Below are 18,827 nucleotides of genomic sequence, written 5' to 3' on the forward strand. Positions count from 1 at the left end.
TGGGGTAAGATGGAACCCGCGTCAACAGCACCATATTTAGCTCCAATGTTGACAAGCGTCTGAGCCAACTGTGTGAATCCTGTGCCGCTGACAATGTCAAATGGCTGCATGTCCAAGCAACACAAGTCGACACAGTCATTGACCAACCTCGATTTAACATCTGGGGGTACAACTTTGCTGTCACGACGAACGAAGGATGCTAAGGTGTTTGTCTGGCTTTTCCCTTTAGCACACAAATGATGCACCATGTTTGATGTGCCGGTTTTGTGGCTATCAAAAACATAGACCGCCTCGCAACTGTTGCAAACGACATATCCAGCACTCGAATCATCAGCATGAACCACTTCGCTGAACTTGTCCCATGCTAAACTTTTACGCCCTTCTTTCTTTTTTGTTTTTAATTCACCGCTTTTTAGTTTCTCTCGTACTGTGGCAAGTTTAGCTGCTACTTTCGTTGCCTCCATTGTTTTAAAATGGAAGGACCCTTGCGATAAGCGTTGCCATGTCTGCTTATTATAAGCGACGTTGCTTCCTTGCTTTCAAAGCTGCTTATTTCTCTCGCAAAATCTAAACACTGGAAACGCTGGGCACAATGCGAGTCTAGTAGGTGGCTAATTTGTGCCTGATGAATAATCACGTTACGTTACAAATGACACAAAATAACACACACTCACACAGACGCAAGCACGCAGAGATTTAGCAATTTTATGGATAGATATATTAGATGTCATTAATTTATTTACCGCAATATTTCACCCGCGGTTTATCCGATATTAATTAATAGTTATATTTGATTGACCCTAATCCACCCTAAACTGCGGTTAACTGCGGCAACCGCGGCTAAAACCGCGATCCGCGCATCTCTAGTAGAGACCATTGAAAAAACGGAGAGAGTGTCTTTTCCGAAGACTGAAAAAGTTCTACATGCCTATCTCCACTTCGAGGCCCTCACTGAACATGATTACATGTTTTCATGTGTCTCATGTGGGTACAATCCAGCTGTTGTTGTGATGGACCTTCATAAAAAAGGTGTATTCAATATGCCAGGTGCGTTTGATCAATTCAAATGTTTACTTTTATAAAAGATTCAGTGCTGGCATAGTGCTGAATTTCATCCTTAAATTAGCCTGCCTAACATTCTCTTGATTTACAGTTGTACACGTTTTTTTTTAATCCTAAAAGTGTAAAGATATGTATTTGAACATAAGTCCAACAGTGACTGTACAGTGACTATGTATAGTAACGACTAAAATGACATGGGTTAATGTAGGTTTCATCAACCACAAACTGTTTTGTTTTAACAGTCAGTGAAATCCTGCGCCCACCGGATGACTATGATGGTCATGTCGATATAGAGACTTTCTGGGATGCTGTTGACACTGAAACGATCAGTTGGGGATTGATTCCATGTGAGTAATATTACCAGTTATATCAAGTCTATTCATGGTAAACCACTATTCAATTCAAAGGAGCTTTATTGGCTATAAGAATACATGTTTGTTTACATTGCCACTAATCGCAATTATTTCAAAAGGTGGCCGGAAGAACCCCTTTGTTGTGCCCCCGAGCTACCACAACTGGGCACCGTGGATTGGCCCACAAACTAGGAAGTCAAATGTTGTATTGAACACTGAATTTGAGAAGGTCCAAGAGCCCAAACCATCCTCTGATGACACTGATGACCAGCAGGTCACTGAAGAGCGGCTTACGGATGAGCTTCTGAACTTGAAGGTGAATTGCCATTGTGAAATAAGCATGCTTGAAATGTATTTAGCCATGTTATTTAACAGCAACATTGACTTCATTTTGGGCGGGGACCCCTTTTGGTGTATTAAGCATTATGTTATGCTTTAGCTGTTGACAAATAGCAGATCTACAAGCTCATACAGTGCCGCGCTACAAGCTTGTAGATCTGCTGTTTTTTCAGAGCGAACGTTTTTAACTCTAATCTTTGGTTCTGGGGGCTCCCTGGAACAACACATTTTTTGATGAGTCCGGGGGCAATTGCATATAATTCTGACAGAAACATGGGTTTTTCAGAACTGTAAAGTTTTAGAAGACATTTTGTAGAATTGTCTAAATGGGTTAAAATGCATTTGCATTTTTAATTTGCGAGTGTTATGATGTCAGAGTGTTATGACGTCAGAGTGTTATGACGTCAAATGTGCTTTATTACAGAATGTTTTCATCTGCCATGCGTTTCATGTAAATAATGGCTATGAATAATTTGAATATTCTGCGGCCAGTGCTATGCCGATCTCTGGTGCAACTGGCCAGGTGTCCCTTACCAGGCAGTGCCAGGGCCAGCGCATCACTCCTGTGCCACCAGGCTACTAGCACCCCTGACATCTGCACCAGGTCTTATGCTACGAAGAAGGCCATAGGGGTTAGGGCATCACTCCTGTGCCACAAGACTACAAGCACCTCTGATATCTGCACCAGGTCCTATGCTACGAAGAAGGCCAAAGCCAAGGCGAAAGGTCAGGCATCCAAGGTGACCATTAACTTTGGTCTGGTGGAGGACATCATCAGTCTTGATGAAGTGAAGGGGGACATGATGGCTGTACTCGACGCTCTGAAAGATGACTTCAGTCGAAACCTCAGCATTCGAACCTCAACAGGAGCACTGGACCACATTGTAGTGACCACTAAAGATGGGAAGTTCCCCCTCAACCAGCTGGGGCAGATCTCCATGAAATCTCCTCAGCTCCTAGTTGTCAACATGACCAGCTTCCCTGAAGCCACAGTGGCTGCCACCCATGCCCTGAGAGAGAGTAGCATGAAACTTAACCCAGAGGTGGACGGGGCCATCATCAAGGTGCCCATTCCCAAGGTAACACGTGAGCACCGTGAGAACCTCACCAAGCTGGCCAAACAGTTTGGCAACAAGGCCAAAGACTCGTTGAGGAAGGTCCGCGCTAACGCTCTCTCACAAGTCAAGAAGGCCAAGGACGGGCAGTCAGAAGATACCATACGACTCGTAGAAAAACAGCTCCAACAAATGACAGATGGCTTTACAGCTGACAGAGAGAAACAGCTAGCAGCGAAGACCAAGGAGCTTTTAGCATGATAACTGACAACTCCACACAACTCTTGTTTTACTGTACTGTCTGGACGCTTTACCAAACATTTTCACTGCAAATAGGTGTCCATCCACATGCACATACACAGTAAACTCCAGTGTGTTCATTTAATCCTAAGATTTAAATGAGCACAGGATAACTGTTGTTTTGCATCTGCAATATGTGGATGGACACCTATTCTGCTGTGAAAATGTTTGCTATCATAATGCTGGAGATAGGAGAGTGTAGAGGGACAGGCTACCCTGAGCAGAGCTAGAGGAGAAACAAGATGGACGCTGGATTAAAACTCTGTCCCTCGCGACTCACAAGGAGCATGTGGTGTGTGCACCAACTGACTGAGCCACCAGGCCAAAGAACATTCAGTTTATTTTATTGTCAGGCCGATAATGGGGAGTGATTGGAGAACGTTTGCTACGTGTGTTAACTACTTAAGCCCTATTTTAAAAAGCATATTGAAAATAGCTGATCTCATAGCGACGCATTGTGAGCTTGCAGATCAGTTATTTTTGCAGACATTCATTGGAATCCGGTTGGAACGTATATCATGACAGAGGAACCGTTGGAGAGCGTCACAAACAGGGGGACAGGAGCTTGGTGTGATGGGAGGCGTTTGGGGGGGCAAACGTTAGTCCGACAGACCATTCCTCCGACAGCCCATTCCTCCGACAGCCCAAAACTCCTACTATAGAGCAAACTAAGAAATGTGTATATTAGGCTACTGCGTGTATTATTAGCCATGCGTCTCTCTCTCTCTCTCTCTCTCTCTCTCTCTCTCTCTCTCTCTCTCTCTCTCTCTCTCTCTCTCTCTCTCTCTCTCTCTCTCTCTCTCTCTCGCTCGCTCGCTCTCTTTATAAGTAAATATATGAAAGCCTTTCCTTAGGAGTATAGTTTATATTAAATGGTAAAATTTAGTTTATCTATCTATCTTTCTTTTTTTCTTTCTCTCTCTCTCTCTCTCTCTCTCTCTTTCTCCCTTTCTCTCTCTTTCCTTCTCTCTCTCTCTCTCTCTTTCTCTCTCTCGCTCTCTCTCTTTCGTGTCTGTGCTCGTAGGTGCGCAACGCACGCGCGCAGACGGTTATGTGAGCGGACCGCTCCATCTGATAAAAATCAGATAGTTTATTTTACGTGCATATTAGCCATGTATCTCTCTCTCTCTCTCTCTCTCTCTCTCTCGTTCTCTCTCTCTCTCTCTCTCTCTCTCTCTCTCTCTCTCTCTCTCTCTCTCTCTCTCTGTCTCTCGTGTCCGCGCTCGTGCGCAACGCACGCGCGCACAGACGATTCTGTGAGTGGACCGCTCAACTGCCCCTCAATATGATTGTTTACGTCCTAAATGTTACAAAAAACATGAAATCGTTTTGAGAAAAAAAAAATGCTGCTATTTGTTCCTAAGCGACTGCAAAAGACTGCTGCTATTTGTTTCAAAAAGCTTTAAAAGAAGGCCAGAACCTTTACAGAACGTGAATGTGCCTATAACAACATTTCCGGTTCAGAACGGATACGGAAACGTTATGTTTGTTTTCATGTATGTGGACGTGGTGAACATCCGGATGCAGTAGGCGGAATTGTATGAGTGCTAGGAATCAAGAAATTACAAATAATTATTTATTGCTAGAATTGTTCATACATTAGGCATTTAAGTGTCAGAATAATTGATTAGTGGACAAGTAGATCATGTATATAGATCTATTAGATTAAAATAAATAGTTTTGATTGGATCTTTACTACTGTCAATCAAGTCATACGGAAGTAATGTGACGTGACGTCACGGGTATAGAAAAGTTAAATAAAAGTGTCGTTCTCAACAAATACTCATCGAAAAATGACCAAACTAGTATGTAAATACTCAGAATATTTACAGGTTTTTGTGGGTGGTGGCGTGTGGTCTTTTGCATTTCAATCAAGCTTCTTAGCGCACGTTTTGGAATGCCAATGCATTATCAATGGCCTGCCTATGACGGCACAATGTGTCGTCTTTGGACCTCAATGAATGTGTATTGGTGACCGTGGAAGGCGCATTATGAAGTCGCCGGAAACGGAGCGATGTGCCGTCTTTGGACCGCATTCAATGTCAATGGGTGGCCGAGGAAGGCGCATTATGAAGTCGCCGGCGGCCGACGAAGGCACACCTTGCAGTCTTGGGGTTCTGACAAATAGGCAATATGTGCCTTCTTCGGAGTGAGACTGTGTTTGGTCAGTTCCAACCCAACGTTGCATTTATGATGACATGACAATTAGATGTAAAGAGAGGGGTTAGTCGACTAGGAGTCTACTAATGTTGCACATTCATGCAACAGAGCACTGGACATTAACCGCCAAAAAGGAACATATAATAAGCCTACTTCTCAATCCCTAATACAGCGGGGTCCAACCATAATCCCGACACCATAATGTTCCGACCGTGCCATTTCAAACCCATAATTACTACATCCTAATATTCCGACCATGGAGCGCCTCGCGCGCACGGCAGCACCAGTGGTGCACAGCGACGCGCACTCTCTCCAATTATTATAATAAAGCTTAAACATCATGACCTGTATTTGTTTAAGGTAGCCAAACATCTATAGGCCAACTCTAGGCCTGTCAACTTCTTTGACAAATAGCCTACAGCAGATACTCCATAAAGTATTATTGTTGTTAATATTATTCTATTATTATTAGCATACATTTGTATTATTTTATTACTGTTGATAATGTTATTATTGATATTATTATAATGATTAGTAAATATTAATTATTATAATTATTACGGGGCCAGAGCTCAGCTCTGGACCTGTTTTGTTATTGGCAGTATTCTGTCACTTCTTCTTCTTCTTCTTCTTCTTCTTCTTCTGCCACTTTTCGCAGTTCTGGCTGAACCGTGCAGTCGCTTTTTACGAAACTCGGCCATATGGTAGATGGTCATGAAAAACGATCAAGAAATAATTCTCACAATCTTTCGTCCAAAGGTGGCGCTATAGCACTCAATTGAAAATGGCAACTTTGAACAGGTACAACTCATGCCCTGTTTGACCTAGAGCCATGAAACTTGGATACACATATGCGTCTCCTCATGCTGAACAACTTTCACCCTCTGGCTTTTGACCTCTGACCTTTAGATCTCCCACCATTTTGAATTATATGAAAAACAGTCATTGGCTCCTAACTTCTGCATTTTTTCACTTATGGAAAATCCGTTGGAAATTTTTGTAGGCAGAGGTCCAAAGTTCAAGTGTTAAACGTTTCGTGCAGATTGCTCAAAAATCCCAGGAGGAGATAGATTTTAACTATTACAGTTTTATGAAAATTATTCATCTGTGCCTAAAACATACATGCAGACTCACATTTCTTTGAAACTTTGCAGAAATGTACAGGGTCATTCCAAATATCACTGAAACCAATCTTACTCCAATTGGCCAAAAGGGGGCGCTATAGCAATTATTTTAAAAGGCAGACTTTAAACAGGCATAAGTCATGCCTCGTTTGGCCGAAAGTCGTGAAACTTGCTTACACATGTGCCTTGACTCATGAGGAACACACGTATCGATTTGACCATTAAGCTCCGCCCTTAGATTTTCCGCAATTTTGAGCAGTTTGAAAAATACTTGTTTTTGCCAGTTCTGGCTTAACCGTGCATACGCTTTTTACGAAACTCGGCCATATGGTAGATGCTCATGAAAAACTACCAAGAAATAATTCTCACACTCATTCGTCAAAGGGTGGCGCTATAGCACTCAATTGAAAGTGCCAACTTTGAACAGGTACAACTCATGCCCTGTTTGACCTACAACCATGAAACTTCGATACACACATGCGTCTCTTCATGCCCGACAACTTTCGTGGTCTGACTTTTGACCTCTGACCTTTAGATCGCCCACCATTTTGAATTATATGAAAAACAGTCATTGGCTCCTAACTTCTGCATTTTTTCACTTATGGAAAATCCGTTGGAATTTTTTGCAGGCAGTGGTCCAAAGTTCAAGTGTTAAACGTTTCGTGCAGATTGCTCAAAAATCCCAGGAGGAGATAGATTTTAACTATTACAGTTTTATGAAAATTATTCATCTGTGCCTAAAACATACATGCAAGACTCACATTTCTTTGAAATGTTGCAGTAATGTAGAGAGTCATTCCAAATATCACTGAAACCAATCTCACTCCAATTGGCCAAAGGGGGGCGCTATAGCAATTTTTTGAAAATGCAAACTTTAAACAGGCAAAAGTCATGCCTCGTTTGGCCGAAAGTCGTGAAACTTGCTTACACTTGTGCCTTGACTCATGAGGAACACATCTATCGCTTTGACCAGTAAGCTCCGCCCTTAGATTGTCCGCAATTTTGAGCAGTTTGAAAAACACTTAAACCCAGGATTTTTCAGCTATTTGCGTGAAACTGTATCATCTGTGTGATCTCCTTTTTCACAGTTACTTGTCTGTTGGGCCAATGGCGTCTCCCTTAAATGAATGCCTCACAATCTCAAAGTCGCCAGTTCAAGCCTCACTTGATGCAGACTTAATTTAAGTTGAATTGCAAACAACATGACTGTATCAATGAATACATGTGCAAATGGTAAAGATAACCTGAAATGCTTATTTGAGAGTACGTTTTTTCAATGTATGACATACTTCATTCTGAAAATAGCTGATCTACAATCTCACAACTTTTCATGGTTTGTGAGCTTGTAGATCGGCTACTTTCACTAGTTTTGGTTCTGAGGAGATGTACAATTTCTTCATTGGTAAATGGTTTGTGAACGAGTGATCTTAGTGTTAGTGAAACAGGGGCTTGGTTCATGAAAGAAGGCAAGAGTTTATGATCTTCAACAGACAATATCAGCCTGGACAAAGCTATAGCACTATAGGTAGTGTTGCAGCCTATTAGTCTGAAGGTTGAGAGTTCGAATCCTGTTAATGGCAGTAGGTTGAGATGTCCAATCAAACCATTATGTTTCCATCTCTCTCTCTCATCAATCTATTGTTTCCATGTCACTCTCTCTCTCTTCAATCTATTCCGTTTCCATGTCTCTCTCTCTCTCTATTCACTGGCCCCGTATTATCGCTGCTTGCAGCTATATTTCTTCTTATTATCATTATTATTATTATTTTTTGTATTATTATGTAGGCTATTAACACAAACCAACCTTTTTTTCTCTCTCTCTCTTCTCCCCGTTTCGGTCTATGAGCGGTGTCTGTCAAAAGAACAGATTTACAAGCTATCAACACTGTGCTATGTACAGGATATTAGCTTGTAGATCTGTTCTTTTTGAGCATGAAGTTATGACGTATACTATACAGGTGTGGGGTCCGTGTGTGGCTCAAAAATACTTTGAACACTTGGAAGTATTTATACTTTGTCACAGGGTCGTGCAACGAAAATAGCCGATCTACAAGCTGACAACATTGCTCCATCATAGTTTGACAGTGACTTAATTTTCACTAGAAATTGCCTGTTCTCTCAATAGATGAACGGCCGTCGGCCTGTACGTGCAGTGGTGTAAAGTAACTAAGTACATTTACTCAAGTGCTGTACTGTAGCCTATACTTATAAGTACAATTCTGAGGTATTGTTTTTACTTTACTTCGGTGCTTTTACTTTGTATTATTTTATTATTGTTGATATTATTATAATTATTAATAATTATTATAATTCTTCTTCTTATCATCATTATTATTATCATTATATTACAATTTAGCGCATTGACGTGAGTGCACTGACTGCGCTCCCACGGACGCCGTCTGTCTGTCTGTCTGTATCTCTGTCAAGCTCTTTACTTTGCCAAAAATAGCCGATCTACAAGCTCACAACGCCTGGCACTGCAAGGTGTTGTGAGCTTGTAGATCGGCTACTTTTGGTACTCTCTCTCTCTCTCTCTCTCTCTCTCGCGCACGTGCGCCGTCTACAAACTAAGTGCCTTTGATCCTAACTGTGCACCCAGGCAGGGATGTGCAGCATGCGCTAAATAGGCCCAAGGTTTATTATGTTATAGGTGGAAAGATTCATTCATGAAGGATTCCAAATCCTCATCACTTCTGTGAAAGATCAAATCCCTGGTTGAGTGCGCATTGAGGATCACCCCCCCCCCCCCCCCCCCGCACCCCCTTTTACATCATTAATAATACATTCTTAATTTATAACTAATAATGAATTGCTTGAGCAGTATATTTTAAATATAAGAACAGTTTTGCACACAGGGGCTGGACTTTACGCACCGTCTTTACGCACGTTGGATTTACTTGCATGCAACATAAGTGATTATCTATCTATCTATCTATCAAGATAGATAGATAGATAGAAGCTCACAACGCTAAGAAGACCCCCAAGAATGTTAGCCTACTACTCAGCTCACAACGCCTGGCGCTGCTAGAGGTTGTGAGCTTGTATATCGGCTACTCTTGTCTCCTTGTCATGCCAAGGACCCCCAAAATTTGATGTAGGTTACTTTTCTGCAGAACACAGCATTCCATGCGCTTTCTCTCTCCCTCTCTCCTCTCTGGGGTCCACGGCCAAATACATATAATTTGTGGGGTTGCTGACATGAAGGTGTCCCCCCCCCCTCCTCTGAGTAGGCTAACATTCTTGGGGGTCTTCTTAGCGTTGTGAGCTTTTATCTATCTATCTATCAAAGACGGTGCGTAAAGTCCAGCCCCTGTGTGCAAAACTGTTCTTATATTTAAAATATACTGCTCAAGCAATTCATTATTAGTTATAAATTAAGAATGTATTATTAATGATTTAAAAGGGGGTGCGGGGGGGGGGGGGGGGGGATCCTCAATGCGCACTCAACCAGGGATTTGATATTTCACAGAAGTGATGAGGATTTGGAATCCTTCATGAATGAATCTTTCCACCTATAACATAATAAACATTGGGCCTATTTAGCGCATGCTGCACATCCCTGCCTGGGTGCACAGTTAGGATCAAAGGCACTTAGTTTGTAGACGGCGCGCGCGCGCGAGAGAGAGAGAGAGAGAGAGGGGGAGAGGGAGAGAGAGTACCAAAAGTAGCCGATCTACAAGCTCACAACACCTTGCAGTGCCAGGCGTTGTGAGCTTGTAGATCGGCTATTTTTGGCAAAGTAAAGAGCTTGACAGAGATACAGACAGACAGACAGACGGCGTCCGTGGGAGCGCAGTCAGCGCACTCACGCCAATGCGCTAAATTGTAATATTATGATAATAATAATGATGATAAGAAGAAGAATTATAATAATTATTAATAATTATAATAATATCAACAATAATAAAATAATACAAAGTAAAAGCACCGAACATTTGAAATACTCCAGTAAAGTAAAAAAAATACCTCAGAATTGTAATTGCCTATAAGTATAGGCTACAGTACAGTACTTGAGTAAATGTACTTAGTTACTTTACACCACTGCACGTACAGGCCGACGGCCGTTCATTTATTGAGAGAACAGGCAATTTCTAGTGAAAATTAAGTCACTGTCAAACTATGATGGAGCAATGTTGTCAGCTTGTAGATCGGCTATTTTCATTGCACGACCCTGTGACAAAGTATAAATACTTCCAAGTGTTCAAAATATTTTTGAGCCACACACGGACCCCACACCTGTATAGTATACGTCATAACTTCATGCTCAAAAAGAACAGATCTACAAGCTAATATCCTGTACATAGCACAGTGTTGATAGCTTGTAAATCTGTTCTTTTGACAGACACCACTCATAGACCGAAACGGGGAGAAGAGAGAGAGAGAAAAAAAGGTTGGTTTGTGTTAATAGCCTACATAATAATACAAAAAAAAATAATAATAATGATAACTAGAAAAAGTGCTCCTCGGAGCACAACTCTCCGCCAGAAGACTTGTGTTGGGAATGTTGGGAATGTTCTATCTGTAATAAGTGTCCTATCCGTCCTGTCTGTATAAGTGTCCTATCCCTCCTGTCTGTGTAGCCAATCAGATCACAGTATTTCACAGTATTGTCACGTGGTGACCGAGTGGGAGTGAGCGAGTGGCCGGATTTTCGGTATTGGAATCTGGCTTATGACTCTTTCAAAGTGACACATGTATTTATAGGCCGCTATCCGTCCTGTCTATGTAAGTGTCCTATCCGTCTTGTCTGTGTAAGTGTCCTCTTCCGTCCTGTCTGTGTAAGTGTCCTATCCCTCCTGTCTGTATAAGTGTCCTATCCGTCCTGTCTATGTAAGTGTCCTATCCGTCCTGTCTGTGTAAGTGTTCTATCCGTCCTGTCTGTATAAGTGTCCTATCCGTCCTGTCTGTATAAGTGTCCTATCCCTCCTGTCTGTATAAGTGTCCTATCCGTCCTGTCTGTGTAAGTGTCATATCCCTCCTGTCTATATAAGTGTCCTATAAGTGTCCTATCTGTCCAATTATGTATCCTATCTAATTGTTACAGTATCCACCATTTCTCAGCCATTTCGTGATGGTTCCTGTCTTACCTCATTTTGAAAGTGGTGCAGACACTTTCAAAATGACGCCATGTATTTATAGACCACTATGCGTCACTAGCCAATCAGATCACAGTATTTCACCGTATTGTCACGTGTCACGTGAGGCTTGACCAATCGGTGTGTCATATTTAGAAAGTGAAAACAATACTCTCCTGGCGGAGAGTAATAATAATAAGAAGAACTAGAAAAGGTGCTCCTCGGAGCACAACTCTCCGCCAGAAGACTTGTGTTGGGAATGTTGGGAATGTTCTATCTGTATAACTGTCCTATCCGTCCTGTCTGTATAAGTGTCCTATCCCTCCTGTCTGTATAAGTGTCCTATCCGTCCTGTCTATGTAAGTGTCCTATCCGTCCTGTCTGTGTAAGTGTCCTATCCGTCCTGTCTGTGTAAGTGTCCTATCCAATTGTTACAGTATCCGCCATTTCTCAACCATTTCTAGATTGTTCCTGTCTTATCTCACTCTTACCAGACTTGTGTTGGGAATGTTGGGAATGTTCTAATTCTTATGTTCTAACTGTCCTATCCATCCTGTCTGTATAAGTGTCCGATCTGTCCTGTCTGTATAAGTGTCCTATCCGTCTGTATAAGTGTCCTATCCGTCTTGTCTGTATAAGTGTCCTATCCGTCCTGTCTATGTAAGTGTCCTATCCCTCCTTTCTGTGTAAGTGTCCTATCCGTCCTGTCTGTATAAGTGTCCTATCCGTCCTGTCTGTATACTGTAAGTGTCCTATCCGTCCTGTCTGTATACTGTAAGTGTCCTATCCGTCCTGTCTGTATACTGTAAGTGTCCTATCCGTCCTGTCTGTGTAAGTGTCATATCCCTCCTGTCTATGTAAGTGTCCTATCCGTCCTGTCTGTGTAAGTGTCCTATCCGTCCTGTCTGTATAAGTGTCCTATCCGCCCTGTCTGTATAAGTGTCCTATCCGTCCTGTCTGTATAAGTGTCCTATCCGTACTGTCTGTATAAGTGTCCTATCCGTCCTGTCTGTATAAGTGTCCTATCCGTCCTGTCTGTATACTGTAAGTGTCCTATCCGTCCTGTCTGTGTAAGTGTCATATCCCTCCTGTCTATATAAGTGTCCTATCTGCCAATTATGTATCAGCCATGCAGCCATTTCGTGATGGTTCCTGTCTTACCTCATTTTGAAAGTGGCGCAGACACTTTCAAAATGACGCCATGTATTTATAGACCACTATGCGTCACTAGCCAATCAGATCACAGTATTTCACCGTATTGTCACGTGTCACGTGAGGCTTGACCAATCGGTGTGTCATATTTAGAAAGTGAAAACAATACTCTCCTGGCGGAGAGTAATGATAATTATAACTAGAAAAAGTGCTCCTCGGAGCACAACTCTCCGCCAGAAGACTTGTGTTTGTTCGAAGGTCGCGAAGGTCGCTATCCCTCTTGTATATGTAAGTGTCCTATCCATCCTGTCTGGGTAAGTGTCCTCTCCCGTCCTGTCTGTGTAAGTGTCCTATCCCTCCTGTCTGTTTAAGTGTCCTATCCGTCCTGTCTATGTAAGACTGTAAGTGTCATATCCCTCCTGTCTATATAAGTGTCCTATCTGTCCTATCTGTCCAATAAGACAGATAGGAACAATTGGACCGCGACTACTTGACTACTTCCGGTTCGAAGTCTGGGAGTGAGCTAGTGGCCGGATTTTCGGTATTGGAATCTGGCTTATCACTCTTTAAAAGTGACACATGTATTTATAGGTCGCTATCCCTCTTGTATATGTAAGTGTCCTATCCAACCTGTCTGGGTAAATGTCCTCTTCCGTCCTGTCTGTGTAAGTGTCCTATCCCTCCTGTCTGTATAAGTGTCCTATCCGTCCTGTCTATGTAAGTGTCCTATCCGTCCTGTCTGTGTAAGTGTTCTATCCGTCCTGTCTGTATAAGTGTCCTATCCGTCCTGTCTGTATAAGTGTCCTATCCCTCCTGTCTGTATAAGTGTCCTATCCGTCCTGTCTGTGTAAGTGTCATATCCCTCCTGTCTATATAAGTGTCCTATCTGTCCTATCTGTCCAATTATGTATCCTATCTAATTGTTACAGTATCCACCATGTCTACGCCATGTCTACGCCACTTTGACAGTGGCGCAGACACTGTCAAAGTGACGCCATGTATATATAGGCCGCTATGCGTCACTAGCCAATCAGATCACAGTATTTCACCGTATTGTCACGTGTCACGTGAGGCTTGACCAATCGGTGTGTCATATTTAGAAAGTGAAAACAATACTCTCCTGGCGGAGAGTAATAATAATAATAACTAGAAAAAGTGCTCCTCGGAGCACAACTCTCCGCCAGAAGACTTGTGTTGGTTCGAAGGTCGCGAAGGTTGCTATCCCTCTTGTATATGTAAGTGTCCTATCCATCCTGTCTGGGTAAGTGTCCTCTTCCGTTCATTCTGTGTAAGTGTCCTATATGTCCTATCCGTCCTGTCTATGTAAGTGTCATATCCCTCCTGTCTATATAAGTGTCCTATCTGTCCTATCTGTCCAATAAGACAGATAGGAACAATTGGACCGCGACTACTTGACTACTTCCGGTTTGAAGGTCTGGGAGTGAGCTAGTGGCCGGATTTTCGGTATTGGAATCTGGCTTATCACAGTGACACATGTATTTATAGGTCGCTATCCCTCTTGTATATGTAAGTGTCCTATCCAACCTGTCTGGGTAAGTGTCCTCTTCCGTTCTGTCTGTGTGAGTGTCCTATCCCTCCTGTCTGTATAAGTGTCCTATGTCATATCCTGCAGCCATTTCATGGTTCCCGTCTTACCTCACTCTGACAGTGGCGGAGACACTGTCAGAGTGATGCCATGTATATATAGGCCCGGTGGCGTCACTAGCCAATCAGATCACAGTATTTCACGTGTCACGTGAGGCTTGACCAATCGGTGTGTCATGTTTAGAAAGTGAAAACGCAGTGATAACAATACTCTCCTGGCGGAGAGTAATAATTAATATTTACTAATCATTATAATAATATCAATAATAACATTATCAACAGTAATAAAATAATACAAATTTATGCTAATAATAATAGAATAATATTAACAACAATAATACTTTATGGAGTATCTGCTGTAGGCTATTTGTTTCAAAGAAGTTGACAGGCCTAGAGTTGGCCTATAGATGTTTGGCTACCTTAAACAAATACAGGTCATGATGTTTAAGCTTTATTATAATAATTGGAGAGAGTGCGCGTCGCTGTGCACCACTGGTGCTGCCGTGCGCGCGAGACGCTCCATGGTCGGAATATTAGGATGTAGTAATTATGGGTTTGAAATGGCACGGTCGGAACATTATGGTGTCGGGATTATGGTTGGACCCCGCTGTATTAGGGATTGAGAAGTAGGCTTATTATATGTTTCTTTTTGGCGGTTAATGTCCAGTAATCTGTTGCATGAATGTGCAACATTAGTAGACTCCTAGTCAACTAACCCCTCTCTTTACATCTAATTGTCATGTCATCATAAATGCAACGTTGGGTTGGAACTGGCCAAATGGAATATGTTTTATCAGATGGAGCGGTCCACTCACAGAACCGTCTGTGCGCGCGTGCGTTGCGCACGAGCGCGGACACGAGAGACAGAGAGAGAGAGAGAGAGAGAGAGAGAGAGAGAGAGAGAGAGAGAGAGAGAGAGAGAGAGAGAGAGAGAGAGAGAGAGAGAGAGAGAGATGCATGGCTAATATGCACGTAAAATAAACAAATAAAATAAAAATCTGATTTTTATCAGATGGAGCGTTCCGCTCACACCGTCTGCGCGCGTGCGTTGCGCACCCGCGAGTACATGAGGGTGGCAGACTGGCAGACTTGAGAGAGTGGCAGACTGGCAGACTGGCAGACTGTGACAGAGTGGCAGACTGGCAGACTGTGACAGAGTGGCAGACTGGCAGACAGACAGACTGTGACAGAGTGGCAGACTGGCAGACTGTGACAGAGTGGCAGACAGACAGACTGTGACAGAGTGGCAGAGTGGCAGACTGGCAGACAGACAGACAGTGACAGAGTGGCAGACTGGCAGACAGACAGACTGTGGCAGACTGGCAGACTGGCAGACAGACAGACAGTGACAGAGTGGCAGACTGGCAGACAGACAGACTGTGACAGAGTGGCAGACTGACAGACTGGCAGACAGACAGACAGTGACAGAGTGGCAGACTGGCAGACAGACAGACAGTGACAGAGTGGCAGACTGGCAGACAGACAGACTGTGACAGAGTGACAGAGTGGCAGACTGGCAGACTGGCAGACAGACAGACAGTGGCAGACTGGCAGACTGGCAGACAGACAGACAGTGGCAGACTGGCAGACTGGCAGACAGACAGACAGACAGTGACAGAGTGGCAGACTGGCAGACAGACAGACAGACAGTGACAGAGTGGCAGACTGGCAGACAGACAGACAGTGGCAGAGTGGCAGACTGGCAGACTGGCAGACAGACAGACAGTGACAGAGTGGCAGACTGGCAGACAGACAGACAGTGACAGAGTGGCAGACTGGCAGACAGTGACAGAGTGGCAGATTGGCAGACAGACTGTGACAGAGTGGCAGAGTGGCAGACTGGCAGACAGACAGACAGTGACAGAGTGGCAGACTGGCAGACTGGCAGACAGACAGACTGTGGCAGACTGGCAGACTGGCAGACAGACAGACAGTGACAGAGTGGCAGACTGGCAGACAGACAGACAGTGACAGAGTGGCAGACTGGCAGACTGGCAGACAGACAGACAGTGACAGAGTGGCAGACTGGCAGACAGACAGACAGACAGACAGACAGTGACAGAGTGGCAGACTGGCAGACAGACAGACAGTGACAGAGTGGCAGACTGGCAGACAGACAGACAGACAGTGACAGACTGGCAGACTGGCAGACTGGCAGACAGTGACAGAGTGGCAGACTGGCAGACAGACAGACAGTGACAGAGTGGCAGACTGGCAGACAGTGACAGAGTGGCAGATTGGCAGACAGACAGTGACAGAGTGAGAGAGAGGCAGACAGACAGACAGGCTACCAGGAGTATGTTTGTAACAAAGTAAGAATTCCAAATAATGATCACCTCAATGCATTGTTGGGGACAGGGATCAAACCAGCGACCATGGATTCACAGGCTGCCTCTCTTCTTATTGAACTAGAAATATAGCCTCCCTGATGGTGTCTGTTGATATCTATAGGTTTTTCAGTCCGTTATGAACCAAGCCTCTGTTTTGCTAACTACTCTAGATTACTGGTTGACAAATATTTAGCAATAAAGTTTTGTTTTGTGTTCTTGGAATGGAAAGTAGTGAAAATAGTTGATCTACAAGCTGACAATGTGTTGCTATCTGAAAAGTTGTGAGATTGTAGATTGGCTATTTTCACAAGAAAGTATGTTGTACATAAAAAAACAACTAATCTCGAAAAAGCATTTCATGTTATTGTTTAAAAGTTGCACATGTCTGAATTAACAGGGTCATGTTTTGTACAATGCAATTTAAATGTAAACTGTAATCAGTGGGATTTGAACCAGGGACCTCCGGCTCATGAGGCTCACACTCTACTGGTGGAGCTATTGAATCCACAGGATCAGACAGTGAGAAAGGAGAATCTAACAAAACAAAACAAATGGGCGAATGAAGTACGTCATGCATTAAAAATAACTACTTTCAAGTATACATTTCTCGTTATTTTTAACAATTGCACATGCATTTATTGATACAGTCATGTTGTGTGCAATGCAATTATAAGTCTACATGAGGTGGGATTCGAACCGGCAACCCTGTGGTTTCAAGGCAGATGATTAAGCGATCAAGCTATTGAACCAACACACCTGAACCTGTGAAAAGGGTCTAAAACATTTATTTGACACAGTTTCACGCAAATTGCTCAAAAATCCTTGCTTTAAATGTTTTTCAAACTGCTCAATACATTTCGGAATGGAAACTAGTGAAAATAGTCGATCTACAAGCTCACAACGCGTTGCTATCTAAAAAGGTGTGAGATTGTAGATCAGCTATTTTCACAAGAAAGTATGTCATACATAAAAAACAACTACTCTCAAAAGCAATTCATGGTATTGTTTTGTATAATGCAATTGAAATGTAAACTGTGACGAGTGGGGTTTGAACCGTGGACCTTTGGCACATGAGACTAACACTGTATTGATCAAGCTATTCAATTCACAGCCTTGGTCAGTGAGAAGGGAGAATCCAACAAAACAAAACAAAACAAAAGAGGGAATGAAGTAAATCATACATTGAAAACAACTACTCTCATTAAGCGTTTCATTTAACAATTGCATGTTTATTCATTGATACAGTCATGTTGTGTGCAATGCAATTGAGTTGAGGTCTGCATGAGGTGAGATTTGAACCGGCGACCCTGTGGTATCAAGGCAGATGATTAAGCCATTGGGCCAACAGACCTGAATTAGTGAAAAGGGAGTGCACACACATGACACACTTTCATGCAAATTGCTCAGAAATCCTGGATTTAAATGTTTTTCAAACTGCTCAAAATTGCAGACAATCTAAGGGCAGAGCTTACTGGTCAAAGTGATACATGTGTTCCTCATGAGTCAAGGCACATGTGTAAGCATGTTTAACGGCTGTCGGCCAAACGAGGCATGACTTTTGCCTGTTTAAAGTTTGCATTTTCAAAAAATTGCTATAGCGCCCCCCTTTGACCTATTGGAGTAAGATTGATTTCAGTGATACTTGGAATGACCCTCTACAATATTGCAAAGTGTCAAACAAATGTGAGTCTGCATGTATGTGTTAGGGGCAGATGAATAATTGTCATAAAACTGCAATTTTCATTGGCTTATAAAAGCTTAACGTTTTCACTTATGGAAAATGTCGGCATTGGTCCAAAGTTCATGTGTATACAGTTTCGTACAGATTGCTCAATCTGTACGAAGGAAGACTCTTTTTTACTGCTTTTCATAGAATTCGATATGGTGGGAGATCTAAAGGTCAGAGGTCAAAAGTCAAACAGTGAAAGTTGTTAGGCATGAGGAGACGCATGTGTGCATCAAAGTTTCATGGCTGTGGGTCAAACAGGGCATGAGTTGTACCTGTTCAAAGTTGGCATTTTCAATTGAGTGCTACAGCGCCACCCTTTGGCCAATGGTTGTGAGTTTCGGGTCTTCGCCGTTTGGCATAGCCCTCTACCATATTGCCGAGTTTCGTAAAAAGTGACTACGCGGTTAGGCCAGAACTGGCAAAAACGGCGGAATAATAATAATAAATATAGCTGCAAGCAGCAATAAGCGGTTTTGAGAATAGGAGAGAGAGAGAGAGAGAGAGAGAGAGAGAGAGAGAGAGAGAGAGAGAGAGAGAGAGAGG

General features: G+C 42.9%; 1 protein-coding gene across 1 annotated transcript; it reads left to right on the top strand.

The window, feature by feature from the left end:
- The first annotated feature begins 2,192 nt into the window (after positions 1-2,192).
- Positions 2,193-3,595, top strand: LOC311050302 (ribosome-recycling factor, mitochondrial-like). Its single transcript, XM_084064313.1, has one exon. The coding sequence runs from the start codon at positions 2,213-2,215 to the stop codon at positions 3,068-3,070; it is 858 nt and encodes a 285-aa protein (XP_083920439.1). The 5' UTR covers positions 2,193-2,212; the 3' UTR covers positions 3,071-3,595.
- Positions 3,596-18,827: the final 15,232 nt, after the last annotated feature.

The sequence above is a fragment of the Gymnoscopelus microlampas genome (assembly GCF_963454915.1).
Source record: "Gymnoscopelus microlampas genome assembly, chromosome: 8".
NCBI lineage: Eukaryota > Metazoa > Chordata > Actinopteri > Myctophiformes > Myctophidae > Gymnoscopelus > Gymnoscopelus microlampas.